At 46.9% G+C, this 20,862-nt stretch overlaps 1 protein-coding gene and 1 pseudogene across 1 annotated transcript in view; both read left to right on the top strand.

Moving 5' to 3' along the window:
* The window catches only part of LOC144503791 (dynein regulatory complex protein 11-like), a 531,388-nt gene that overhangs the window by 123,031 nt on the left and 387,495 nt on the right, over positions 1–20,862 (top strand). The window contains exons 7-8 of the mRNA XM_078228677.1: positions 12,388–12,472; positions 18,753–18,872. Coding sequence (XP_078084803.1) covers positions 12,388–12,472; positions 18,753–18,872 — 205 coding nt within the window. The remainder of the gene's footprint in view (positions 1–12,387; positions 12,473–18,752; positions 18,873–20,862) is intronic.
* Positions 6,511–11,652, top strand: LOC144503962 (histone H2A.V pseudogene; annotated as a pseudogene).

Here is a 20,862-nt window from a genome sequence, read left to right as displayed (position 1 = left end):
TATAATTCTATGATCTCATTCGTGGCAGTGTTTGCATCATGAGATGGCGTTGCAAGTGTCAAGCCTTGTCTTGCATCACTTGTTCCTCGCTGGACTTTAAATGAATGCATTAGCAGGTCACCACTGACTGCAGCTAATATCATATCCTAATGAGTTGTGAAATCAGAACATGCAAGTGTGAATGCAGGACTTTCTTGCAGCGATGGTTCGGCTTTCCCCTCAGGGAAAGATGACGGGATGGTTTGGAGCGTAAAGGAGATGTTTCCAAATGACCTCACTTAATTTTGCTCCTTATGGAACCCATCAGCTACTATTGTATCATAGGCAGGTCTCCCACATCCTTCCATTGATAGGCTCTTGACAGAAATCTTTGTCTCCTCATTGGCTACAGGTGAAATTCCAGAGGACTGGAGAATAGCCGATGTTGTTCCATTGTTTAAGAAGTGCAGCAGGGATAATCCAGGAAATTACAGGCCGGTGAGCCTTACGTCAGTGGTAGGGAAATTATTGGAAAAGATTTTTAGCGACAGGATTTACTCACTAACTTGATTGATTTTATCGAGGAAGTGACGATGATGATAGATGAGGGAAAGGCAGTGGATGTTGTATATATGGACTTCATTAAAGCCTTTGGCAAAGTACTACAACCCCCATGCAGGGCCCTGGGGCGCATGGGGTAGGGTGGAGAGGGAATCTCTCACGGGTTCTGGGAATGCCATGGCAGATTCTGTAAGTTGCTGCCAATGCATGCCACCTGCTGTAGCCAGTGAATTATTTTAGCGCTTTGATTTTCTCAGTAGCAGTGCATTAAGGGGCCTCCCCCACTGACATCAACTTGCAAGGTCCTTCCGGCGACCGTTGGGGTAAGCACATTCCTGTTAGAAGCTAATCAGAAACAAGTTAGTCACAGGTGTGGGGTAAAATAACATTTAATGTTGCCAATATAGTGCTTTCAAAATAAGTGATAATGTAAAAACACTTTTAACATTTAAGAAAAACTTGGACGGGTTCATGGATGAGAGGGGTGTGGAGGGATATGGTCCAAGTGCAGGTCAGTGGGACTAGGCAAAAAATGGTTCGGCACAGACAAGAAGGGCCAAATGGCCTCTTTCTGAGCTGTAATTTTCTATGGTTCTATGTGAATGTGAGTCTTTAAAGTGCCTAAATATTCTATCTACCTAGTGATGCCCTTCACCTGTGCCATCTTAGTGCCACTACAACTTCTTAACCTTACGTAGCCTCCCACTATGTCTCAGTGTCTTTCCATGATGTACATCGGAGGTGGAGGTGGAGGTGGCCAGACCGCACCCATACATCAGAGATTGTATCACAGTGTCAGAGAGGAGGTTTGATGAGGACTTATCTGTTGAGGTAGTATGGGCGGAGATTAGAAATAGGAGAGGAGAGGTCACCCTGTTGGGAGTCTTTTATAGACCTCCTAAAAGTTCTAGAGAGGTTGAGGAAAGGATTGCGGAGTCAATCCTGCTTAGGAGTGAAAGTAATAGGGCAATTGTTATGGGGGATTTTAACTTGACTAATATTGACTGGAATTGTTATAGCTCTAGCTCGTTAGAGGGGTCAGTTTTTGTTCAAAGCGTGCAGGAAGGTTTTTTGACTCAGTATGTAGACAGGCCAACTAGAGGTGAGGCTATATTGGATCTGGTGCTGGGAAATGAGCCAGACCAGGTGCTAGACTTGGAAGTTGGTGTGCATTTAGGTGATAGTGACCACAATTCGGTTACGTTCACCTTAGTGATGGAAAGGGATAGGCATGAACCTCGGGCCAATGGTTTTAGCTGGGGGAAGGGTAATTATGAGGCTATTAGGAGAGAATTAGGAAACATAGGTTGGACTAGGAGATTACAGGGACTGGGAACGTCCGACATGTGGAGTTTTTTCAAGGAGCAGCTACTGCGAGTCTGTGATAGGTATGTCCCTGTCAGGCAAGGAGGAATTGGTAGGGCTAGGGAACCGTGGTGCACCAAAAAAGTTTCTTTGTTGGTTAAAAAGAAAAAGGAGGCTTATGTTCGGATGAGACGTGAGCACTCGGGTAGTGCACTAGAAAGCTTTAGATTGGCTAAGAGGGAGTTGAAGAGCGAGCTTAGAAGGGCTAAAAGGGGACATGAGAAGACTTTGGCGGATAGGGTTAAAGAGAATCCTAAGGCGTTCTATAGGTATGTCAAGAACAGAAGGTTGGTTAGGGCAAGTTTAGGGCCAGTTATAGATGGCAGAGGGAAGTTATGTGTGGAACCGGAGGAGATTGGTGAAGCATTGAACCAATATTTCTCTTCGGTGTTCACGCAAGGGGACATGAATATAGCTGAGGAGGACACTGGGTTGCAAGGGAGTAGAATAGACAGTGTTACAGTTGATAAGGAGGATGTGCAGGATATTCTGGAGGGTCTGAAAATAGATAAATCCCCTGGTCCGGATGGGATTTATCCAAGGATTCTCTGGGAGGCAAGAGAAGTGATTGCAGAGCCTCTGGCTCTGATCTTCAGGTCGTCGTTGGCCTCTGGTATAGTACCAGAAGATTGGAGGTTAGCGAATGTTGTCCCATTGTTTAAGAAGGGGAACAGAGACTTCCCCGGGAATTATAGACCGGTGAGTCTCACTTCTGTTGTCGGCAAGATGTTGGAAAAAATTATAAGGGATAGGATTTATAGTTATTTGGAGAGTAATGAATTGATAGGTGATAGTCAGCATGGTTTTGTGGCAGGTAGGTCGTGCCTTACTAACCTTATTGAGTTTTTTGAGAAAGTGACCAAGGAGGTGGATGGGGGCAAGGCAGTGGACGTGGTATATATGGATTTTAGTAAGGCGTTTGATAAGGTACACCATGGTAGGCTTCTGCAGAAAATGCAGATGTATGGGATTGGGGGTGATCTAGGAAATTGGATCAGGAATTGGCTAGCGGATAGGAAACAGAGGGTGGTGGTTGATAGTAAATATTCATCATGGAGTGCGGTTACAAGTGGTGTACCTCAGGGATCTGTTTTGGGGCCACTGCTGTTTGTAATATTTATTAATGATCTGGATGAGGGTATAGTTGGGTGGATTAGCAAATTTGCTGATGACACCAAAGTCGGTGGTGTGGTAGACAGTGAGGAAGGGTGTCGTAGTTTGCAGGAAGACTTAGACAGGTTGCAAAGTTGGGCCGAGAGGTGGCGGATGGAGTTTAATGCGGAGAAGTGTGAGGTAATTCACTTTGGTAGGAATAACAGATGTGTTGAGTATAGGGCTAACGGGAGGACTTTGAATAGTGTGGAGGAGCAGAGGGATCTAGGTGTATGTGTGCATAGATCCCTGAAAGTTGGGAATCAAGTAGATAAGGTTGTTAAGAAGGCATATGGTGTCTTGGCGTTTATTGGTAGGGGGATTGAATTTAGGAGTCGTAGCGTTATGTTGCAACTGTACACAACTCTGGTGCGGCCGCACTTGGAGTACTGTGTGCAGTTCTGGTCCCCACATTACAGGAAGGATGTGGAGGCTTTGGAGAGGGTGCAGAGGAGGTTTACCAGGATGTTGCCTGGTATGGAGGGGAGATCCTATGAGGAGAGGCTGAGGGATTTGGGATTGTTTTCGCTGGAAAGGCGGCGGCTAAGAGGGGATCTTATTGAAACATATAAGATGATTAGAGGTTTAGATAGGGTGGATAGTGATAGCCTTTTTCCTCTGATGGAGAAATCCAGCACGAGGGGGCATGGCTTTAAATTGAGGGGGGGTAGTTATAGAACCGATGTCAGGGGTAGGTTCTTTACCCAGAGGGTGGTGAGGGATTGGAATGCCCTGCCAGCATCAGTAGTAAATGCGCCTAGTTTGGGGGCGTTTAAGAGATCCGTAGATAGGTTCATGGACGAAAAGAAATTGGTTTAGGTTGGAGGGTCACAGTTTTTTTTTAACTGGTCGGTGCAACATCGTGGGCCGAAGGGCCTGTTCTGCGCTGTAATGTTCTATGTTCTATGTTCTATAGCCTGTGATGTGACACCCTCTTCATTCTGCTGCCCCTGAGAGCCCCGGTGTCAGGAAGGGGGGCGTCAGAAGGTGTAGGCACAGCCTCATTCTCCTGGGTGGAAGGCCCTGACATGGGCTTGAGCCTTTCCTATGGACCCCTGGGTAACTCCACGCAACGGTGCTGCTTCTGCAGTGAGCTCCAGAAGCTCCAGTGTCACCTGGCCCTGCTAGTCCTGGAGGACCACCTGCATTCTTGCCATTGTGGTCGAGCTCTCTGCGATGGTCTTCTGAGTTGGGGGCCACCTGTCAATGGCAGCAGCAAGTGCGCACTGAGACTGGGCCACTCTCTGCAGCCCCTCAGCCATGGGATCAGCGGAGAGCTGGCAAGATGGATACAGAACTGGCTTGGCCATAGAAGACAGAGCTTAGCAGTAGAGGGGTGCTTTTTTGAATGGAAGAAAATGGTGACTAGCAGTATTCCGCAGGGATCAGTTCTGGGACCTTTGTTGTTCGTCGTATATATAAATAATTTGGAGGAAAATGTAGCTGGTTTGATTAGTAAGTTCACAGACGACACAAAAATTGGTGGAGTTGAGGATAGTGAAGAGGATTGTCAGAGGATACAGCAAGATAGAGACCAGTTGGAGACTTGGGTGGAGAAATGGCAGATGAAGTTTAATCCGGACAGATGTGAGGTAATGCATTTTGGAATTATGCAATAAATGGTAGAATCCTTAGGAGTATTGACAGGCAGAGAGATCTGGGCGTACATATCCACCAATCACTGAAAGTGGCAACGCAGGTGGATAAGGTAGTTAAGAAGGCTTGCCTTCATCGGTTGGGGCATTGAGTATAAAAATTGTCAGGTCATGCTGCAGCTGTACAGAACCTTAGTTAGGCGTCATTTAGAATATTGTGTACAATTCTGGTCGCCACACTACCAGAAGGACGTGGATGCTTTGGAGAGGGTACAGAAGAGTTTGACCAGGATGTTGCCTGGGCTGGAGGGCATTAGCTATGAGGAGAGGTTTGGTAAACTCAGTTTGTCCTCACTGGAATGACAGAGGTGAGGGGCGACTTGATAGAGGTTTACAAGATTGAGTGGCATGGACAACGTGCATAGTCAGATGCTCTTTCCTAGGGGAGAAAAGTCAAGTACGAGGGGACATCGGTTTAAGGTGGGTGGGGAAAAGTTTACAGCAGATGTACGAGGCACGTTATTTACACGGAGGGTGGTGAATGTCTGGAATGCACTGCCCAGGGAGGTGGTGGGAGCAGGTACAATAGCGGCATCTAAGGGGCAACTAGACGAATACATGAATAGGATGGGAATGGAAGGATACAGATTCCGTAAGTGTATATGGTTTTAGTTTAGGCAGGCATCATGATCAGCGCAGGCTTGGAGGGCCAAAGGGCCTGTTCCTGTGCTGTACTTTTCTTTGTTTTTTGTTCCTCCTTCATGGCATCAGCCCACTCATACTGTCCCTCAGCGGAGCTCTGGGCTTCCTGCATCTTCTTCTTCCAATAAACTCTCATCCACTCTAGTTCACTCTCTGGCAAAGGCTCACCTTTTTGCATAGTCAGATTGTGAAGGAAACAGCACACACTGATTATGGAGGAAACCTTCTCCAGTGTGTATTGCAGAGAGATCTGTAGTTGCTCTATGAGGGTGTGTGGAGGTGTGAGCAGTGTTGTCTTCTGCTGGGCACAAATCTGAGTGTGACACACTGGACTCATGAGCCCCTATTTAAGTGATGAGCTCTTATCCCTCAGCAGGCAGCCCTGCAGACATTCTAGCCCCTCGAAAATCCCAGGTACCTGGGAGTGACTGAGAATGTGGGAATCATCACACCCAGGGTCATGTGCACACATATGCAGGATGTGCTTTCAATGGTCACACAATAGTTGCACGTTGATAGAATGATAACCCTTGCAGTTTATAAATATTTGGGCAGCTGTCAGGGAGCTTGTATAGCCACATGGGTGCAGTTTATATCAAGGTCATTAGCAGGGAAAAGTCTCCCACTCCAGATGGAGTCAGGTCTTCATGAAGAATGTGAAATATGTGATGTACAAGGTCTGATCCCTTATCCACTAGTAACAGTTTTAACAACACCAGGTTAAAGTCCAACAGGTTTATTTGGTAGCAAATACCATTAGCTTTCGGAGTGCTGCTCCTTCGTCAGATGGAGTGGAAATCTGTGACTCCTCATGAAGCTAATGGTATTTGCTACCAAATAAACCTGTTGGACTTTAACCTGGTGTTGTTAAAACTGTTACTGTGTTTACCCCAGTCCAACGCCGTCATCTCCACATCATGACCTTTATCCACTACCCAGAAGTGGGCGCAGGTGCCAGTGTGCCTAGGACGCACAGGTAGGAGTCATAGTTCCCATCCTTGCACCCTCAAAGATCTTCGGGATATCCGAGCTGCTCAAGCTGAAGCTGTCATGCAAGCTGCCAGGGTGTCTGGCGCAGATGTGCATAATGTTGAGCTGATGGTCACACACCAGCTGCGAATCTTGCTGGATTCTTGACTGGGGCCTTGAGGGCAACATGGGTGATGTCTATAGCCCCCTGCACATTTGGCATCCCCGCGATGGCTGCGAATCCCGCAGCCCGGGCTTGCTGCTGAGCCTGCTCCAGGTCAAATTTGATATACTGGCCAGCCTGGGCATACAGGGCATCCGTGACCTCCCTCAGACACTTGTGGATGTATGCTTGTGAGATGCCACAAAGGTCTCCACTGGTGGTTTGGAAAGATCCCGGTTTAAGGTGGCCGTCAGTTTCACAGCCACCAGGAGTGGGTGCACCCCTGTGCCCTGAGGTGCCAGGTCCCACACAAATGGCACAGGTGTTGCTCTGTCTCCTTTCGGAGCCAGAGCCTTCATCGGCATGCGATGTTCGACAGCTGCTCGAAGGACACCCATGTGCAGGACTGCTGGGGTCTCTGCTCCCTTCTCCTCCTGCCCCCCACCCCCGCCCCCTGGGGCGAATGGCAGCCACATTCTGCCTCTAATAACTCTCTCCTCTTGCGAGTGGTAAGCCCTGGGCCTCCTCTACCTGCAATTCATCCTTCTGCTCCTCCTCCTCAGCTCCAGCAGCAACCAAAAGATCAGCGAGGTCAATTGGTTGCATCGCAAAAGCCATCTCATCAGTCTGGATGGTGGTGGTGGTGATGGTGGGCAGGGGGGTTGGGGTGGGGGGGGGAACAGATGGAAAGATTAAAGAATGCTGCTCACCCCCCAGCTCAGCAACATACCCCACCAACCCCCCCACAGCCCCCTAGCAACAGATACTCAACACCCAACCCCCCCACAGCACCCCAGCAACACATACCGTCCATCCCCCACACCCCCCCCGCAACACATGTTTTTGCATTCATCAGACCTTCACACCCAATCATCCCAGCTCACTGTCCATAACCACCCACAGGTTCCAGAATAGTAACACAGCACCACCCCCCCCCCCCCCCACTTCCCCCACACTCACAGGCAGAGACCCAGAACCTGTTCAGTAATGGCCACAGACAGTGCTGCTTTAAAAACCCTGAGACTGCATCACTGTCAGTTTTCAGCAAACCCTCACCTACAACAGTGCTTCCAGCTGCGTGCACTAGGACCATTAGTATCTAGGACCTGTGATCCATGCTGAAAGTTCGAGGTTGGATCTCGTGAACAACTAGAACCCCTTGCAGCTCCCCCCGCCCAAAATGCAACATGGCCGCGACAAAATAACCTCCTCTGAGCAGCACGGAACAGTTTGAACGCAGAGACTTACCTCCTCGCTCACCCACACTAATTCAGCGCCAGATTCCGACTGATAGAGAGGTGGTGTTTTCCAGACCAAATCTGTTGTGGCAAGCGAGGTGGAAAAGCTGAGATGATTGGGTGTGAAGGTCTGTTAATGACACGATGAATACAAAAACATGTAATTTGATGTCTGCTCGGTTCGGACGGGCTCCCGATCGTGCCGATTTTCTTACCGTGGTAAATGGGAACCACCGCCAAAACAGGTGCCATTCCCGCTAGACACTTCATGTCTGATTTTATGACATTTTCACACCCAAAAGTGGGCAGGACGAGATTGTAAAATCCCGCCCTATGATTTTGTTAGCCAGTCTGCTCCAGCTAACTGCAGAGAATGCACCCATTTGCAAGTCCTAATCTCCAATAATGGTGCCGATGGCTTCAGGCAGGGTTTCCCAAACATTTCAAGCCGTGGGATCCCTAGTGACCTCCCAAGTGTGTCAGGGAACCCCAAGCATTGTCATTGTGCCAACACTCCTATTTTGCCACAAACTATGTGTGAACATATATATGGAATTGGGAAGAGGCACACAGTCAGAAATATATTCGTCAGCGATATGGCCCCCTTATAGAACAACAAAGAACAATACAGCACAGGAACAGGCCCTTCGGCCTTCCAAGCCCGCGCCACTCCCTGGTCCAAACTGGACCATTCTTTCGTATTCCTCCATTCCCACTCTGTTCATGTGGCTATCTAGATAAGTCTTAAACGTTCCCAGTGTGTCCGCTTCCACCACCTTGCCTGGCAGCGCATTCCAGGCCCCCACCACCCTCTGTGTAAAATACGTCCTTCTGATATCCGTGTTAAACCTCCCTCCCCCCCCTCACCTTGAACCTATGACCCCTCGTGAACGCCACCACCGACTGGGAAAAAGCTTCCCACCGTTCACCCTATCTATGCCTTTCATAATTTTATACACCTCTATTAGGTCACCCCTCATCCTCCGTCTTTCCAGTGAGAACAATTCCAGTTTACCCAATCTCTCCTCATAACTAAGCCCTTCCATACCAGGCAACATCCTGGTAAACCTCCTCTGCACTCTCTCTAAAGCCTCCACGTCCTTCTGGTAGTGTGGCGACCAGAACTGGGCGCAGTATTCCAAATGCGGCCGAACCAACGTTCTATACAACTGCAACATCAGACCCCAACTTTTATACTCTATGCCCCGTCCTATAAAGGCAAGCATGCCATATGCCTTATTCACTACCTTCTCCACCTGTGACGTCACCTTCAAGGATCTGTGGACTTGCACACCCGGGTCCCTCTGCGTATCTACATCCTTTATGGTTCTGCCATTTATCGTATAGCTCCCCCCTACGTTAGTTCTACCAAAATGCATCACTTCACATTTATCTGGATTGAACTCCATCTGCCATTTCTTTGCCCAAATTTCCAGCCTATCTATATCCATCTGTAGCCTCTGACAATGTTCCTCACTATCTGCAAGTCCAGCCATTTTTGTGTCATCCGCAAACTTACTGATCACCCCAGTTATACCTTCTTCCAGATCGTTTATATAAATCACAAACAGCAGAGGTCCTAATACAGAGCCCTGCGGAACACCACTAGTCACAGGCATCCAGCCGGAAAAAGACCCTTCCACTACCACCCTCTGTCTTCTGTGACCAAGCCAGTTCTCCACCCATCGAGCCACCTCCTCCTTTATCCCATGAGATCCAACCTTTTGCACCAACCTACCATGAGGGACTTTGTCAAACGCTTTACTAAAGTCCATATAGACTACATCCACGGCCCTTCCCTCGTCAACCATTCCAGCCACTTCTTCAAAAAACTCCTCCAGGTTAGTGAGGCATGACCTCCCTCTCACAAAACCATGCTGACTCTCGTTAATGAGTTTATTCCTTTCTAAATGCGCATACATCCTATCTCTAAGAATCATCTCCAACAACTTCCCTACCACTGACGTCAAGTTCACCGGCCTATAATTTCCCGGGTTATCCTTCCTACCCTTCTTAAATAACGGGACCGCATTAGCTATCCTCCAATCCTCTGGGATCTCACCTGTGTCCTTGCATCAGAGGCCCAGCGATTTCATCTCTCGTCTCCCTGAGCAGCCTTGGATAGATTCCATCAGGCCCTGGGGATTTGTCAGTCTTTATATTCCCTAAAAAACCTAATACTTCCTCCCTTGTAATGGAGATTTTCTCTAATGGGTCAACTCCGAGACACTCCCAGTCAACAGATCCCTCTCCTTTGTGAATACCGACGCAAAGTATTCATTTAGGATCTCCCCTACTTCTTGGGGCCCTAAGCATAATTCCCCACTTTTGTCCCTGAGAGGTCCGATTTTTTCCCTGACAACCCTTTTGTTCCTAACGTATGAATAAAATGCCTTGGGATTCTCCTTAATCCTGTCTGCCAAGGACATTTCGTGACCCCTTTTTGCCCTTCTATTTCCTCGTTTGAGTTCTTTCCTACTTTGTATTCCTCCAGAGCTCACTCCGTTTTTAGCTGCCTGGACCTAACGTACGCCTCTCTTTTCTTTTTGACCAATCCCTCAATTTCCTTGGTTATCCACGGTTATCGAATCCTACCCTTCCTATCCTTTTTTACAGGCACATGCCTATCCTGCAGCCCTAACAACTGTTCCTTAAAAGACTCCCACATGCCAGATGTGGATTTACCCTCAAACAGCCTCTCCCAATCAACAGCTGCCAATTTCTGCCTAATCCCACTAAAGTTAGCCTTCCCCCAATCCAACACCTTACCCTTGGGACATCACTCATCCTTTTCCATCACTATCCTGAAGCTAACAGAATTGTGGTCACTATTTGCCACATGTTCCCCTACCGAAACTTTATATTTAGTCTTGGCCAGGCCACTCCCTCCCATGGCCCCTTAACATGACCCACTTTAGGTGTGGTTAATCTAAAATGTTCCCTCATTAAAGGGAGCACACAAGCGCTCCCTTGTCACTCTGCATTTATCTCACTCACTCTCACCCCCACCCCCTTCCCCCGCATTCTCTCACACAGTTCATCCGCCTGAACTCTCACAAACAGGTGCTCATGCACCTCCTCCACCCCGCGCTCTCACACATGCGACTCGCCCCCCCCAACCCTCTCACACAGCCAGCTACAGAGAAGGCACCTGTTTGTAAGTCCTAATTTCAAATAATGCTGCTTGTGGCGGAAAAACTTACTCTTCTAACATGATGGTTTTGAGCAGTTCGAAAAAAAAGGAATGGAAGCCACAGACCGAGAGAACATGAGGTGATAAAGTGGGTGAAGACTCCGATAACATGAAGACGAAAGCGGTTTTCCGCAAATAGTGAGTTGTGCTGCAGTTACCGGTCAGTCGCATCCACCAGCAAGTCAAGAACCACCAGCCATGGCCAGATGGGTGCCTTGGCGGCCGTTTACAACGTAGCCATTCTGGAGCACCTGACTGCAAAGGAGATTCATAAAGTTCCTACAGTGCAGAAGGAGGCTGTTTGGCCTATCGAGCTTTCATTGACAACAAGCCAACCCAAGTCCTATCCCCATAACCCTACTAATCCCCCGACACTAAGGGGCAGTTTAACATGACCAATCAACCTAACTTGAAGTGTGGGAGTAAATCGGTACACCTGGTGGAAAACCACGCAGATATGGGAGAACTTGTAAACTCTGCACAGACAGTCACCCGAGGCTGGAATTGAGCCTGGGTCCCTGGCACTGTGAGGCAGCAGTGTTAACTACTGTGCCACTGTGCCACCCTAAATGCTTCCAAAGACTTGAAGATGAAGCGCATTACCACTTGCAGCTTGCCATTCAAGGAGATGAAGAATTGGATTCCTTAATCAAAGTTACAATTGCTGGTGGTGGTGTCATTCCTCAGATTCACATATCGCTGATTGACAAAAAGGGGCAACAGAAGACCGCTTGAGGATGGCTGCTCCCCACTTTTACGTTTGTTATCTCAGAACTCCATTTCCAATTAATCAACTGTAGAATGTTTGGAGGATGTGGGGGGTAAGATATTGGACTTCTGAAAATGTGATTGCAGAGAGAAACATTTTTTATCTCAGTAGTATTCAGGGGAAAGCATTTAAATTCAATAATCTCACTTCCATGTGCACTGGTCTGGGAAAGCCAAAACTGGAACCATATCTTCTGTGGTGGAACTATATCCAGTGAGCTGGAGACATTTCTTTTTCATGCTTTTAACTGTTGCAATGTTTTAAATGCAGGATAAACTCATTGCTTGTACAGCTTTATTTTTGGAGTGGATTTAAATCTAAATGGTTGTTCTGACTGGTATATGAAGTTTTCAATAACATGCGTATTTAAAAAAACAAGGCAGCCTTTATCCTTTATTTCTACAGTTAAATGGATGTTAAACAGTTACTGACCCTATGGTCAGTTATGCTGAACATTTATGAAGCTCTGGTTTGACAACAATTAGAATATTGCATCCAGTTCTGGAAGGTTGTGAGAGTTCTTGAAATGGTGCAGAGGAGATTTACCAGAATTATTTCAGGGATGAGGGAATTTATTTTCAAGTTAGATTGGAGAAGCTATGGCAGTTCTCCTTGGAGCAAAGGAAGTTGATGGAAGATTTGAGAGGTATATCAGTAAATGGTTTTTTTATTAAGTGTTGACATTTTACTCTCTGATCCAGAAACACAACTGGGAAGTTTCCTGACTACCCTGATGTAGAAAAAGGCGGCTCTGCAGTTATTTTTGCTTCAAAAACTCCACAAGAGGTAAATTTCAAAATTTACTGTATTAAGGCACTTGTTATGACACACATCGAGCTAAAAGCTGGGATTGTTTAAGGGGCAGTTTGTTAACTTTTCTGATTTATAGTACCATATTATTGACTATCTGAATACATGTTGAATTGAATTTTATCAGCAGCAGCAATAGGGAAACTACAGTTTCCCTTAAGGACACTAATCTAAGGCGAGGAAAAAACATTAAGGTTTCTTGCTACTTGTATTATCCTGTAAACTTTGTTGATGACAGGATGAAGCAGTGTCGCAAAATTTGTGTGTGATGCTGACAGAGCTTCATTGTGCTTCATGCTATTCTCATTTCTGTTTTGTATCTTTTCACCTGATTCTGAGGGACAGGATCTACCAACATCTCAATAGTCAAGGTCTGATTAGGGGTAGTCAGCATGGCTTTGTGCATGGGAAGTCATGTCGGACCAATCTTTGAGTTTTTCGAAGAGGTAACCAAGAGGATGGATAAGGGTAGATGTCTATATGGACTTGAGCAAGGCCTTTGACAAGATCCCGCATGGCAGGCTAATCTGTAAGGTTAAGTCCCTTGGAATCCAGGGAGAGCTAGCTAATTGGTTTCAAAATTGGCTCGATGGTAGCAAGCAGAGGGTGATGGTCGATGGTTGTTTCTCGAACTGGAGTCCTGTGACTAGTGGTGTGCCTCAGGGGTCAGTATTGGGACCATTATTATTCATTATTTATACAAATGATTTGGATGCGAATGTACAAGGCATGGTTAGTAAGTTTGCAAAGGATGCTAAATTAGGAGATGCCGTTGATAGTGGAAGAAGGTTATCAAAAATTACAGGGAGATCTTGATCAGTTAGGGAAGTGGGCTGAGGATTGGCAAATGGATTTCAATACATATAAGTGTTGAGTTGTTGCATTTTGGAAAGTCAAACAGGGTAGGACTTATACAATGAATGGTTGGGCCCTGGGGAGTGATGAGGAGAGGTACCTAGGAGTACAGTACATAGTTGGTTGAAAGCGGCATCACGGGTAACAGAGTAGTAAAGAAAGCGTTTAGCACACTAGCCTTCATCAGTCAGGGCATTGGTGAGGAGGCCGCCCAGTAGGAGGAGGAAGAAGAGGAGGAAGAGGAGGAGGACAATGACGAGCAACATCACCCAGGCGCTGGAGGGCTGGCGACAGCAAGGATCAGGCATGTGAGGGCGGCCCTGAACACCCCACGCTTTAGTCACTAGGGCCTGTGTTGCTGCACCTGGGTTCCATTGCCCCCTCTTGGAGCCCTACAATCTCTTGAAACATTGTAACACCAGAGTGGTGGGCCTGGGTACTCTGTGTGAGCGAGTTTCTGTGGCAGGCAGGAGGGCGATGACGACTTGCTATGCGTCATTGTAATGATGCCGTGGTGCAAACTAGTCTGATTCCTACTTGAACTTTGCATACATGCTGGCACCTGGGCCCATGTCTGGGGCCTCCCTTACCCACCACCCAGACATGTCTGGGGCAAAGTACCTCATGGTAGACTGGTAATTCCCCATACCCCTGCACGCTCCCCCCCATTTAATAGTTTAAAGCCCTGTCATCGATATGGACTGAGTAAGGGCAGAAGGTTTTTTGTTAGTTCGGGTATCGTGATCGGCATAGGCTTGGAGGTTGAATGGCCTGTTCCTGTGCTGTACCTTTCTTTGTTCTTTGTTAGAATAGAATTAAATAGAATTTCTACAGTGCAGAAGGAGGCCATTCGGCCCATCAAGTCTGCACCAACCACAATCCCATCGAGGCCCTATTCCTGTAACCCCATATATTTACCCTCCTAATCCCCCAGACACTAGGATCAATTTAGCATGACCAATCAATCTAACCTGCACATCTTTGGACTTTGACATGCATAGTAGAGGGGTAGACAGTGAGGTCAGACGACTCACTCTGTTGTCCACTGCCTTGACCTAGGGCAGGTTTACAAGGACACCCCCCCTCCCCCTTGTAAGTCTGCACCCCCCCCTTCCACAGTGGGTGCCCGTAGATCAGGAGCATAAGGCTGAAGTACAGGGCCAATGTTTCCAGTTCTTTTGAGTTTAAAACAATTAAACAAAATTGATGATAAAGCAAAAAGATAGCAGATGGGCAAAAAACAAATAATCAAAATGGGGGATAGAGTTCATGGTCTGAAATTGTTGAATTCAATTTGGAGTCCAGAGGGCTGTACCTCACCAGAAGAGCCTGTTTTGATCTTACCTGGAAAACTGGAGCAGGCCAGGGACAGAAATGTCAGTGTGAGAGCATTGTGAATTAAGTTAGCAGGCAACCGAAAACTCAGGGTCATGGGTGCAATCTGCAGGGCATTTACCCAATCTTTGTTTGGTCTCCCCAGTGTACAGGAGACTGCAGTGTGAACTGTGAACATAGTATACTACATGAAAAGATGTACAAGGTAAAAACAAATTACAGTGGGTGCTGGAATCTGAACTAAGAACAGAAAATGCTGAGAAATTTCGGCAGATCTGATAGCATTTGTGGAGAGAGAACAGGTACAAGGAATGTTAGATCATGAGATATAGGCGCAGAATTAGGCCACTCGGTCCATTGAGTCTGCTCCGCCATTCAATCATGGCTGATATTTTTCTCATCCCCATTCTCCTGCCTTTTCCCCATAACCCCTGATCCCCTTATTAATCAAGAACCTATCTATCTCTGTCTTAAAGCCACTCAATGACCTGGCCTCCACAGATTCACCACTCTCTGGCTGAAGAAATTTCTCCTCATCTCTGTTTTAAAGGATCGTCCCTTTAGCCTGAGGTTGTGCCCTCTGGTTCTAGTTTTTCCTACTAGTGGAAACATTCCCTCCGCGTCCACTCTATCCAGGCCTCGCAGTATCCTGTAAGTTTCAATAAGATCCCCCCCCCCATCCTTCTAAACTTCAACGAGTACAGACCCAGAGTCCTCAACTGTTCCTCATACAGCAAGCTCTTCATTCCAGGGATCATTTTTGTGAACCTCCTCTGGACCCTTTCCAAGATCAGCACATCCTTCCTTAGATACAGGGTCCAAAATTGCTCACAAAACTCCAAATGGGGTCTGACAGAGCCTTATACAGCCTCGGAAGTATATTCCTGCTCTTGTATTCTAGCCCTCTCGACATGAATGCTAACATTGCATTTGACTTCTTAACTGCTGACTGAACCTGCACGTTAACCTTATGAGAATCTTGAACAAGGACTCCCAAGTCCTTTTATGCTTCTGATTTCCGAAGCATTTCCCCACTTAGAAAATAGTCTGTGCCTCCATTCCTCCTTCCAAAGTGCATAACCTCACACTTTTCCACATTGTATTTCATCTGCCACTTCTTTGCCCACTCTCCTAACCTGTCCAAGTCCTTCTGCAGCCCTCCTGCTTCCTCAATACTACCTGTCTCTCTGCATATCTTTGTGTCATCTGCAAACTTAGCGACAGTGCCTTCAGTTCCTTCTTCCAAATCGTTAATGTATATTGTGAAAAGTTGTGGTCCCAGCACTGACCCCTGAGGCACAACACTAGTCACCGGCTGCCATCCTGAAAAAGACCCCTTTATCCCCATTCCCTGCTTTCTCCCAGACAGGGTCTTGAATGATGTGAAGAGAGAGAGGTAAAAGGGCAGGTGTTACAACTCCTGCAATTGCATGGGAAGATGCTGAGGGAAGGGGATGAGGCGCTAGGGATGATTGAAGAGTGCATTAAGGTGTCACGGAGGGAAAAGTCCCTTCTGAATGACGGGAGAGGGAGATGTGTTTGGTGATGACACCATGTTGGAGGTGGCAGAAATGACAGAGGATAATCCTTTAAAGGTGGAGGCTCGTGAGGTAGCATGTGAGGACAAGAGGGATTCAGTTTTAGGAGGGAAATGGTTAAGAGCAGAAGTTTGGAAATGGGTCTGACACTGTTAAATTGGCAACCACAGTTGGGGGCCCATCCTTGATGGACAAGAAAGATTCACCAGATGCACTACGGTGGAGGGTAGCATCATTAGAACAGATACAATGGCACCTTCTTCTTAGTAAGCAAGCCCGGACCCTCTTTCATTCCTCCAGCTTTCCTAGAATTAAAAAGACAGTCCCAAAACATAATAATATAACCTTCATATATGTTGCAATATATTTTGGGATATACCTTATCCACCTGTGATTGAATGGAGGATTTTGCCGAACCATACACATTGACAAAGAGGGATCTGGGCATTTCGGTCCACAGACCCCTGCAAGTGGCAACACAGGTGGATAAGGTGGTTAAGAAGGCATACAGCATGCTTGCCTTCATCGGCTGGGGCACAGAGCATAAAAATTGGCAAATTATGTTACTTATGAAACTTTAGTTAGGCCGCATTTGGAATATTGTGTGCAGTTCTTAATTTGATTTATTACTGTCACATGTATTAACATAGTGAAAAGTATTGTTTCTTGCATGCTATACAGACAAAAACATACCATTCATAGAGAAGGAAACAAGAGAGTGCAGAATGTAATGTTAGTCATAGCTAGGGTGTAGAGAAAGATCAACTTAATGCAAGGTAAGTCCATTCAAAGTCCATTCATGGAGTGCGGTTACAAGTGGTGTACCTCAGGGATCTGTTTTGGGGCCACTGCTGTTTGTAATATTTATTAATGATCTGGATGAGGGTATAGTTGGGTGGATTAGCAAATTTGCTGATGACACCAAAGTCGGTGGTGTGGTAGACAGTGAGGAAGGGTGTTGTAGTTTGCAGGAAGACTTAGACAGGTTGCAAAGTTGGGCCGAGAGGTGGCGGATGGAGTTTAATGCGGAGAAGTGTGAGGTAATTCACTTTGGTAGGAATAACAGATGTGTTGAGTATAGGGCTAACGGGAGGACTTTGAATAGTGTGGAGGAGCAGAGGGATCTAGGTGTATGTGTGCATAGATCCCTGAAAGTTGGGAATCAAGTAGATAAGGTTGTTAAGAAGGCATATGGTGTCTTGGCGTTTATTGGTAGGGGGATTGAATTTAGGAGTCGTAGCGTTATGTTGCAACTGTACACAACTCTGGTGCGGCCGCACTTGGAGTACTGTGTGCAGTTCTGGTCCCCACATTACAGGAAGGATGTGGAGGCTTTGGAGAGGGTGCAGAGGAGGTTTACCAGGATGTTGCCTGGTATGGAGGGGAGATCCTATGAGGAGAGGCTGAGGGATTTGGGATTGTTTTCGCTGGAAAGGCGGCGGCTAAGAGGGGATCTTATTGAAACATATAAGATGATTAGAGGTTTAGATAGGGTGGATAGTGATAGCCTTTTTCCTCTGATGGAGAAATCCAGCACGAGGGGGCATGGCTTTAAATTGAGGGGGGGTAGTTATAGAACCGATGTCAGGGGTAGGTTCTTTACCCAGAGGGTGGTGAGGGATTGGAATGCCCTGCCAGCATCAGTAGTAAATGCGCCTAGTTTGGGGGCGTTTAAGAGATCCGTAGATAGGTTCATGGACGAAAAGAAATTGGTTTAGGTTGGAGGGTCACAGTTTTTTTTTTACTGGTCGGTGCAACATCGTGGGCCGAAGGGCCTGTTCTGCGCTGTAATGTTCTATGTTCTATGTTCTAAGTCTGACAGCAGCGGGGAAGAAGCTGTTCTTGAATCGTTTTGTATGTGACCTCAGTTCTGGTCACCATATTACCAGAAAGACGTGGATGCTTTGGAGAAGGTGCAAAGAAGGTTTACCAGGATGTTGCCTGGTCTGGTGGGTTTTAGATATGAAGAGAATTTGAATAAACTCGGATTGCTTTTATTGGAACGCTGGAAGCTGAGGGGCAACCTGATAGAAGCCGACAAAATTATGAGAGGCATAGATAGGGTGGATAGTCGGAGGCTTTTTCCCAGGGTGGAAGGATTGACTACAAGAGGACACAGCTTTAAGGTGAGAGGTGGTAAGTTTAGGGGAGATGTGCGGGGAAAGTTTTGCACACACAGGGTGGTGGGTGCCTGGAACACCCTGCCAGTGAAGATGGTGGAAGCAGGCATTTAGCAATGTTCAAGATGTACCTTGATATGTACATGAACGCGAGGCGAACAGAGGGATAGAAACCGCGTTTCGGCACAGGCTTGGTGAGCCAAAGGGCCTGTTCCTGTGCTGTATTGTTCTTTGTATCTGTTAATATGCCTTCATGCTTCCAAATTGTTGCGTTGTATCTAATGGAGGACAGAATGCTCATCTTTAAATTTTTCCTTTATTTCTGCACTGTCTTTAACTTTTTAAAAGGTCAGGGCTTTCTGTCAAAAGGGTTTGCCAGTGCACTAATCGCTTATTTACAATTCTCAGGTCCTTCAAGAACTTGCTGCACAACAAGAAAAGAAAAAGGCAAAAAAAGAGAAAAAGGGCAAAGATGAGAAGAAGAAACAGAAGAAGAAGAAGAAGAAGAAGGGAAAAGCAAATAAAGAGGTATGGTTGCAAATGTTGGGTTTTGTTTTAAACTTCTCTTATTTTAATTTGTTCATTAAACATGGTGGCCAGACCAGTATTAATTACCCATCCCTAATTTCTGTTGCGAGGGTGGTGCTGAGCTGCCTTCTTGAACACATCAAGTCTGTGTGTTATAGGAACACCCAGAGTGCTGTTAGCAAGGAAGTTCCAGAATTTTATCTGTGAAGGAATGGCAATATAATTTTAGGTCAAGATGATGCATGATTTGGAGAGAATCTTGCAGCTGGCGGTGTTCCCATACATCTATTGCCCTTGCCCTTCTAGGTGATAGAAGTTGTGGGCCTGGAAAGTGCTGTTTAAAGAGCCTTGGTGAGTTGATGCGGTGCATTGTAATGATAATGCACATCAGTGGTGGAGGGAGTGAGTGATTAAAGTGGTGGATATGGTCCCAATCAAACAGTCTGTTTTGTATCAATGTTGAGGTAAGGACATCATTAAAGTTTACCAGCAATCACATCATTAAGGTTAATGCCAATCACTGTTTTCTTCGGAAGGACCTCTTCAAAAGCAGACAATAAAAATATAACAAAACTTACTCCAACTTATAAATCAAAGAAAGGGTTTAATAAAGAAACTTCATTACTCCAAACTTGGAGCCACGCTCTGGGCCACTCCAAGCTTCCCACAATTCCCAACAGGTTCTTAATTATAGTGAGCCAGCTGGTCAACTGACCATCACATCATTCTGTAGGTGGTTCCATGGTTTACTGGGTCAGCTAACCCTTACAGCTTGTTACCATTGGTTACATTACATCCAATACAAAGTTGTCACCAAATACATTCTAACAATCACATTATTAATATTTAATGAAAATTACATTGTTAAACAGGTACACCTAATTTGTACAGCTAATGGAGGTGTACGATGTCGAATTCTTTGGAAAACTGGAGTAATTCAAGCTGTTTTTTTCAGTGGAGTTCACACTCGAATCTCCCATACCCTGTGCAAGCAGCATGAATATCATTATAAATCAGTGGGCCGGGCCTATTCATGCTGGAGGGGCTGAAACCAGCAGGTCTTTGCGCATGCACAGTGGCCCTGAACTGTCAGCCTCTGGTTTGCTGGCCAGCTCGATCCACACAGTGCTGACCCCAACCCCGCTACAGCTCGATCATGGTCCCCCATCCATTCATGGGCCAGTCCCAAACCCCACCACCGCCCTGGAGCCCTCCCAATTTTCAACCCCCCGCCCCCCCCAGCCCCAAATTGCTGGCCTCCCACCAGCCCTGATGGGATCCTAATGCAGAGTGGCAGCAGGCCCCCCCACCCCCACCAATCGCCCTCCAGGCCCCGCTCCCAGCAGGCCCAGTCCCCTAGGCCCTGTCCCCCAATACCTCCTTGGCCCCCCCCAGTGCCCCCTTGGCACTGCCCCATGCCCAGTGGTCAATGCCTAGCATCTCCCACCTCTGGGCATGGGCATTTTGCCCCTTGGGCAGTGCCAGGGGGCACAGGCTGGCACTGCCAGGGTACCCATGCCCAAGGGGTACCACCCACTCATCGCCTGACCTCCTGGGGGGCCCCAATTGCCCGCCCTTCACTCCAGCGGGCTTGTCCCGCTAGTTCCCTGAAAGTGGAGAGCTAGTCTAAACCCCGCGAGAGTGAAATACTCTTGACTGGGTGGGAGATGCGAGCGGGCCTGGAGAATTCAGTCCCAGGCCCGCTAATAGTATTTAAATAGTATGTAAAATATATTTAAATACTAACCCCGCCTCCCAGCCTATTTCCAGCGCTGCGCAGCCACTGCCGGAAATCTGGGCCTGAGACACCAGGTACGGCGTGAACGCTCACATGAATCCTACGAATCGGCCAGCACGTTATTCTCCTGCCTGCTGCACTAAAAAATTAGCGCAGTGGGATGGGAGAACCTCCCCCATAAATAGGGATAACTAAGACACTGGTGGGTGGGAGTAATATTGAATGTGAACCTCAGTTAATAAACTCTTTCCT

This window comes from Mustelus asterias, chromosome 14 (assembly GCF_964213995.1).
Source record: "Mustelus asterias chromosome 14, sMusAst1.hap1.1, whole genome shotgun sequence".
In the NCBI taxonomy this organism is placed as follows: domain Eukaryota; kingdom Metazoa; phylum Chordata; class Chondrichthyes; order Carcharhiniformes; family Triakidae; genus Mustelus; species Mustelus asterias.
This window is presented reverse-complemented; position numbering and strand designations above follow the sequence as displayed.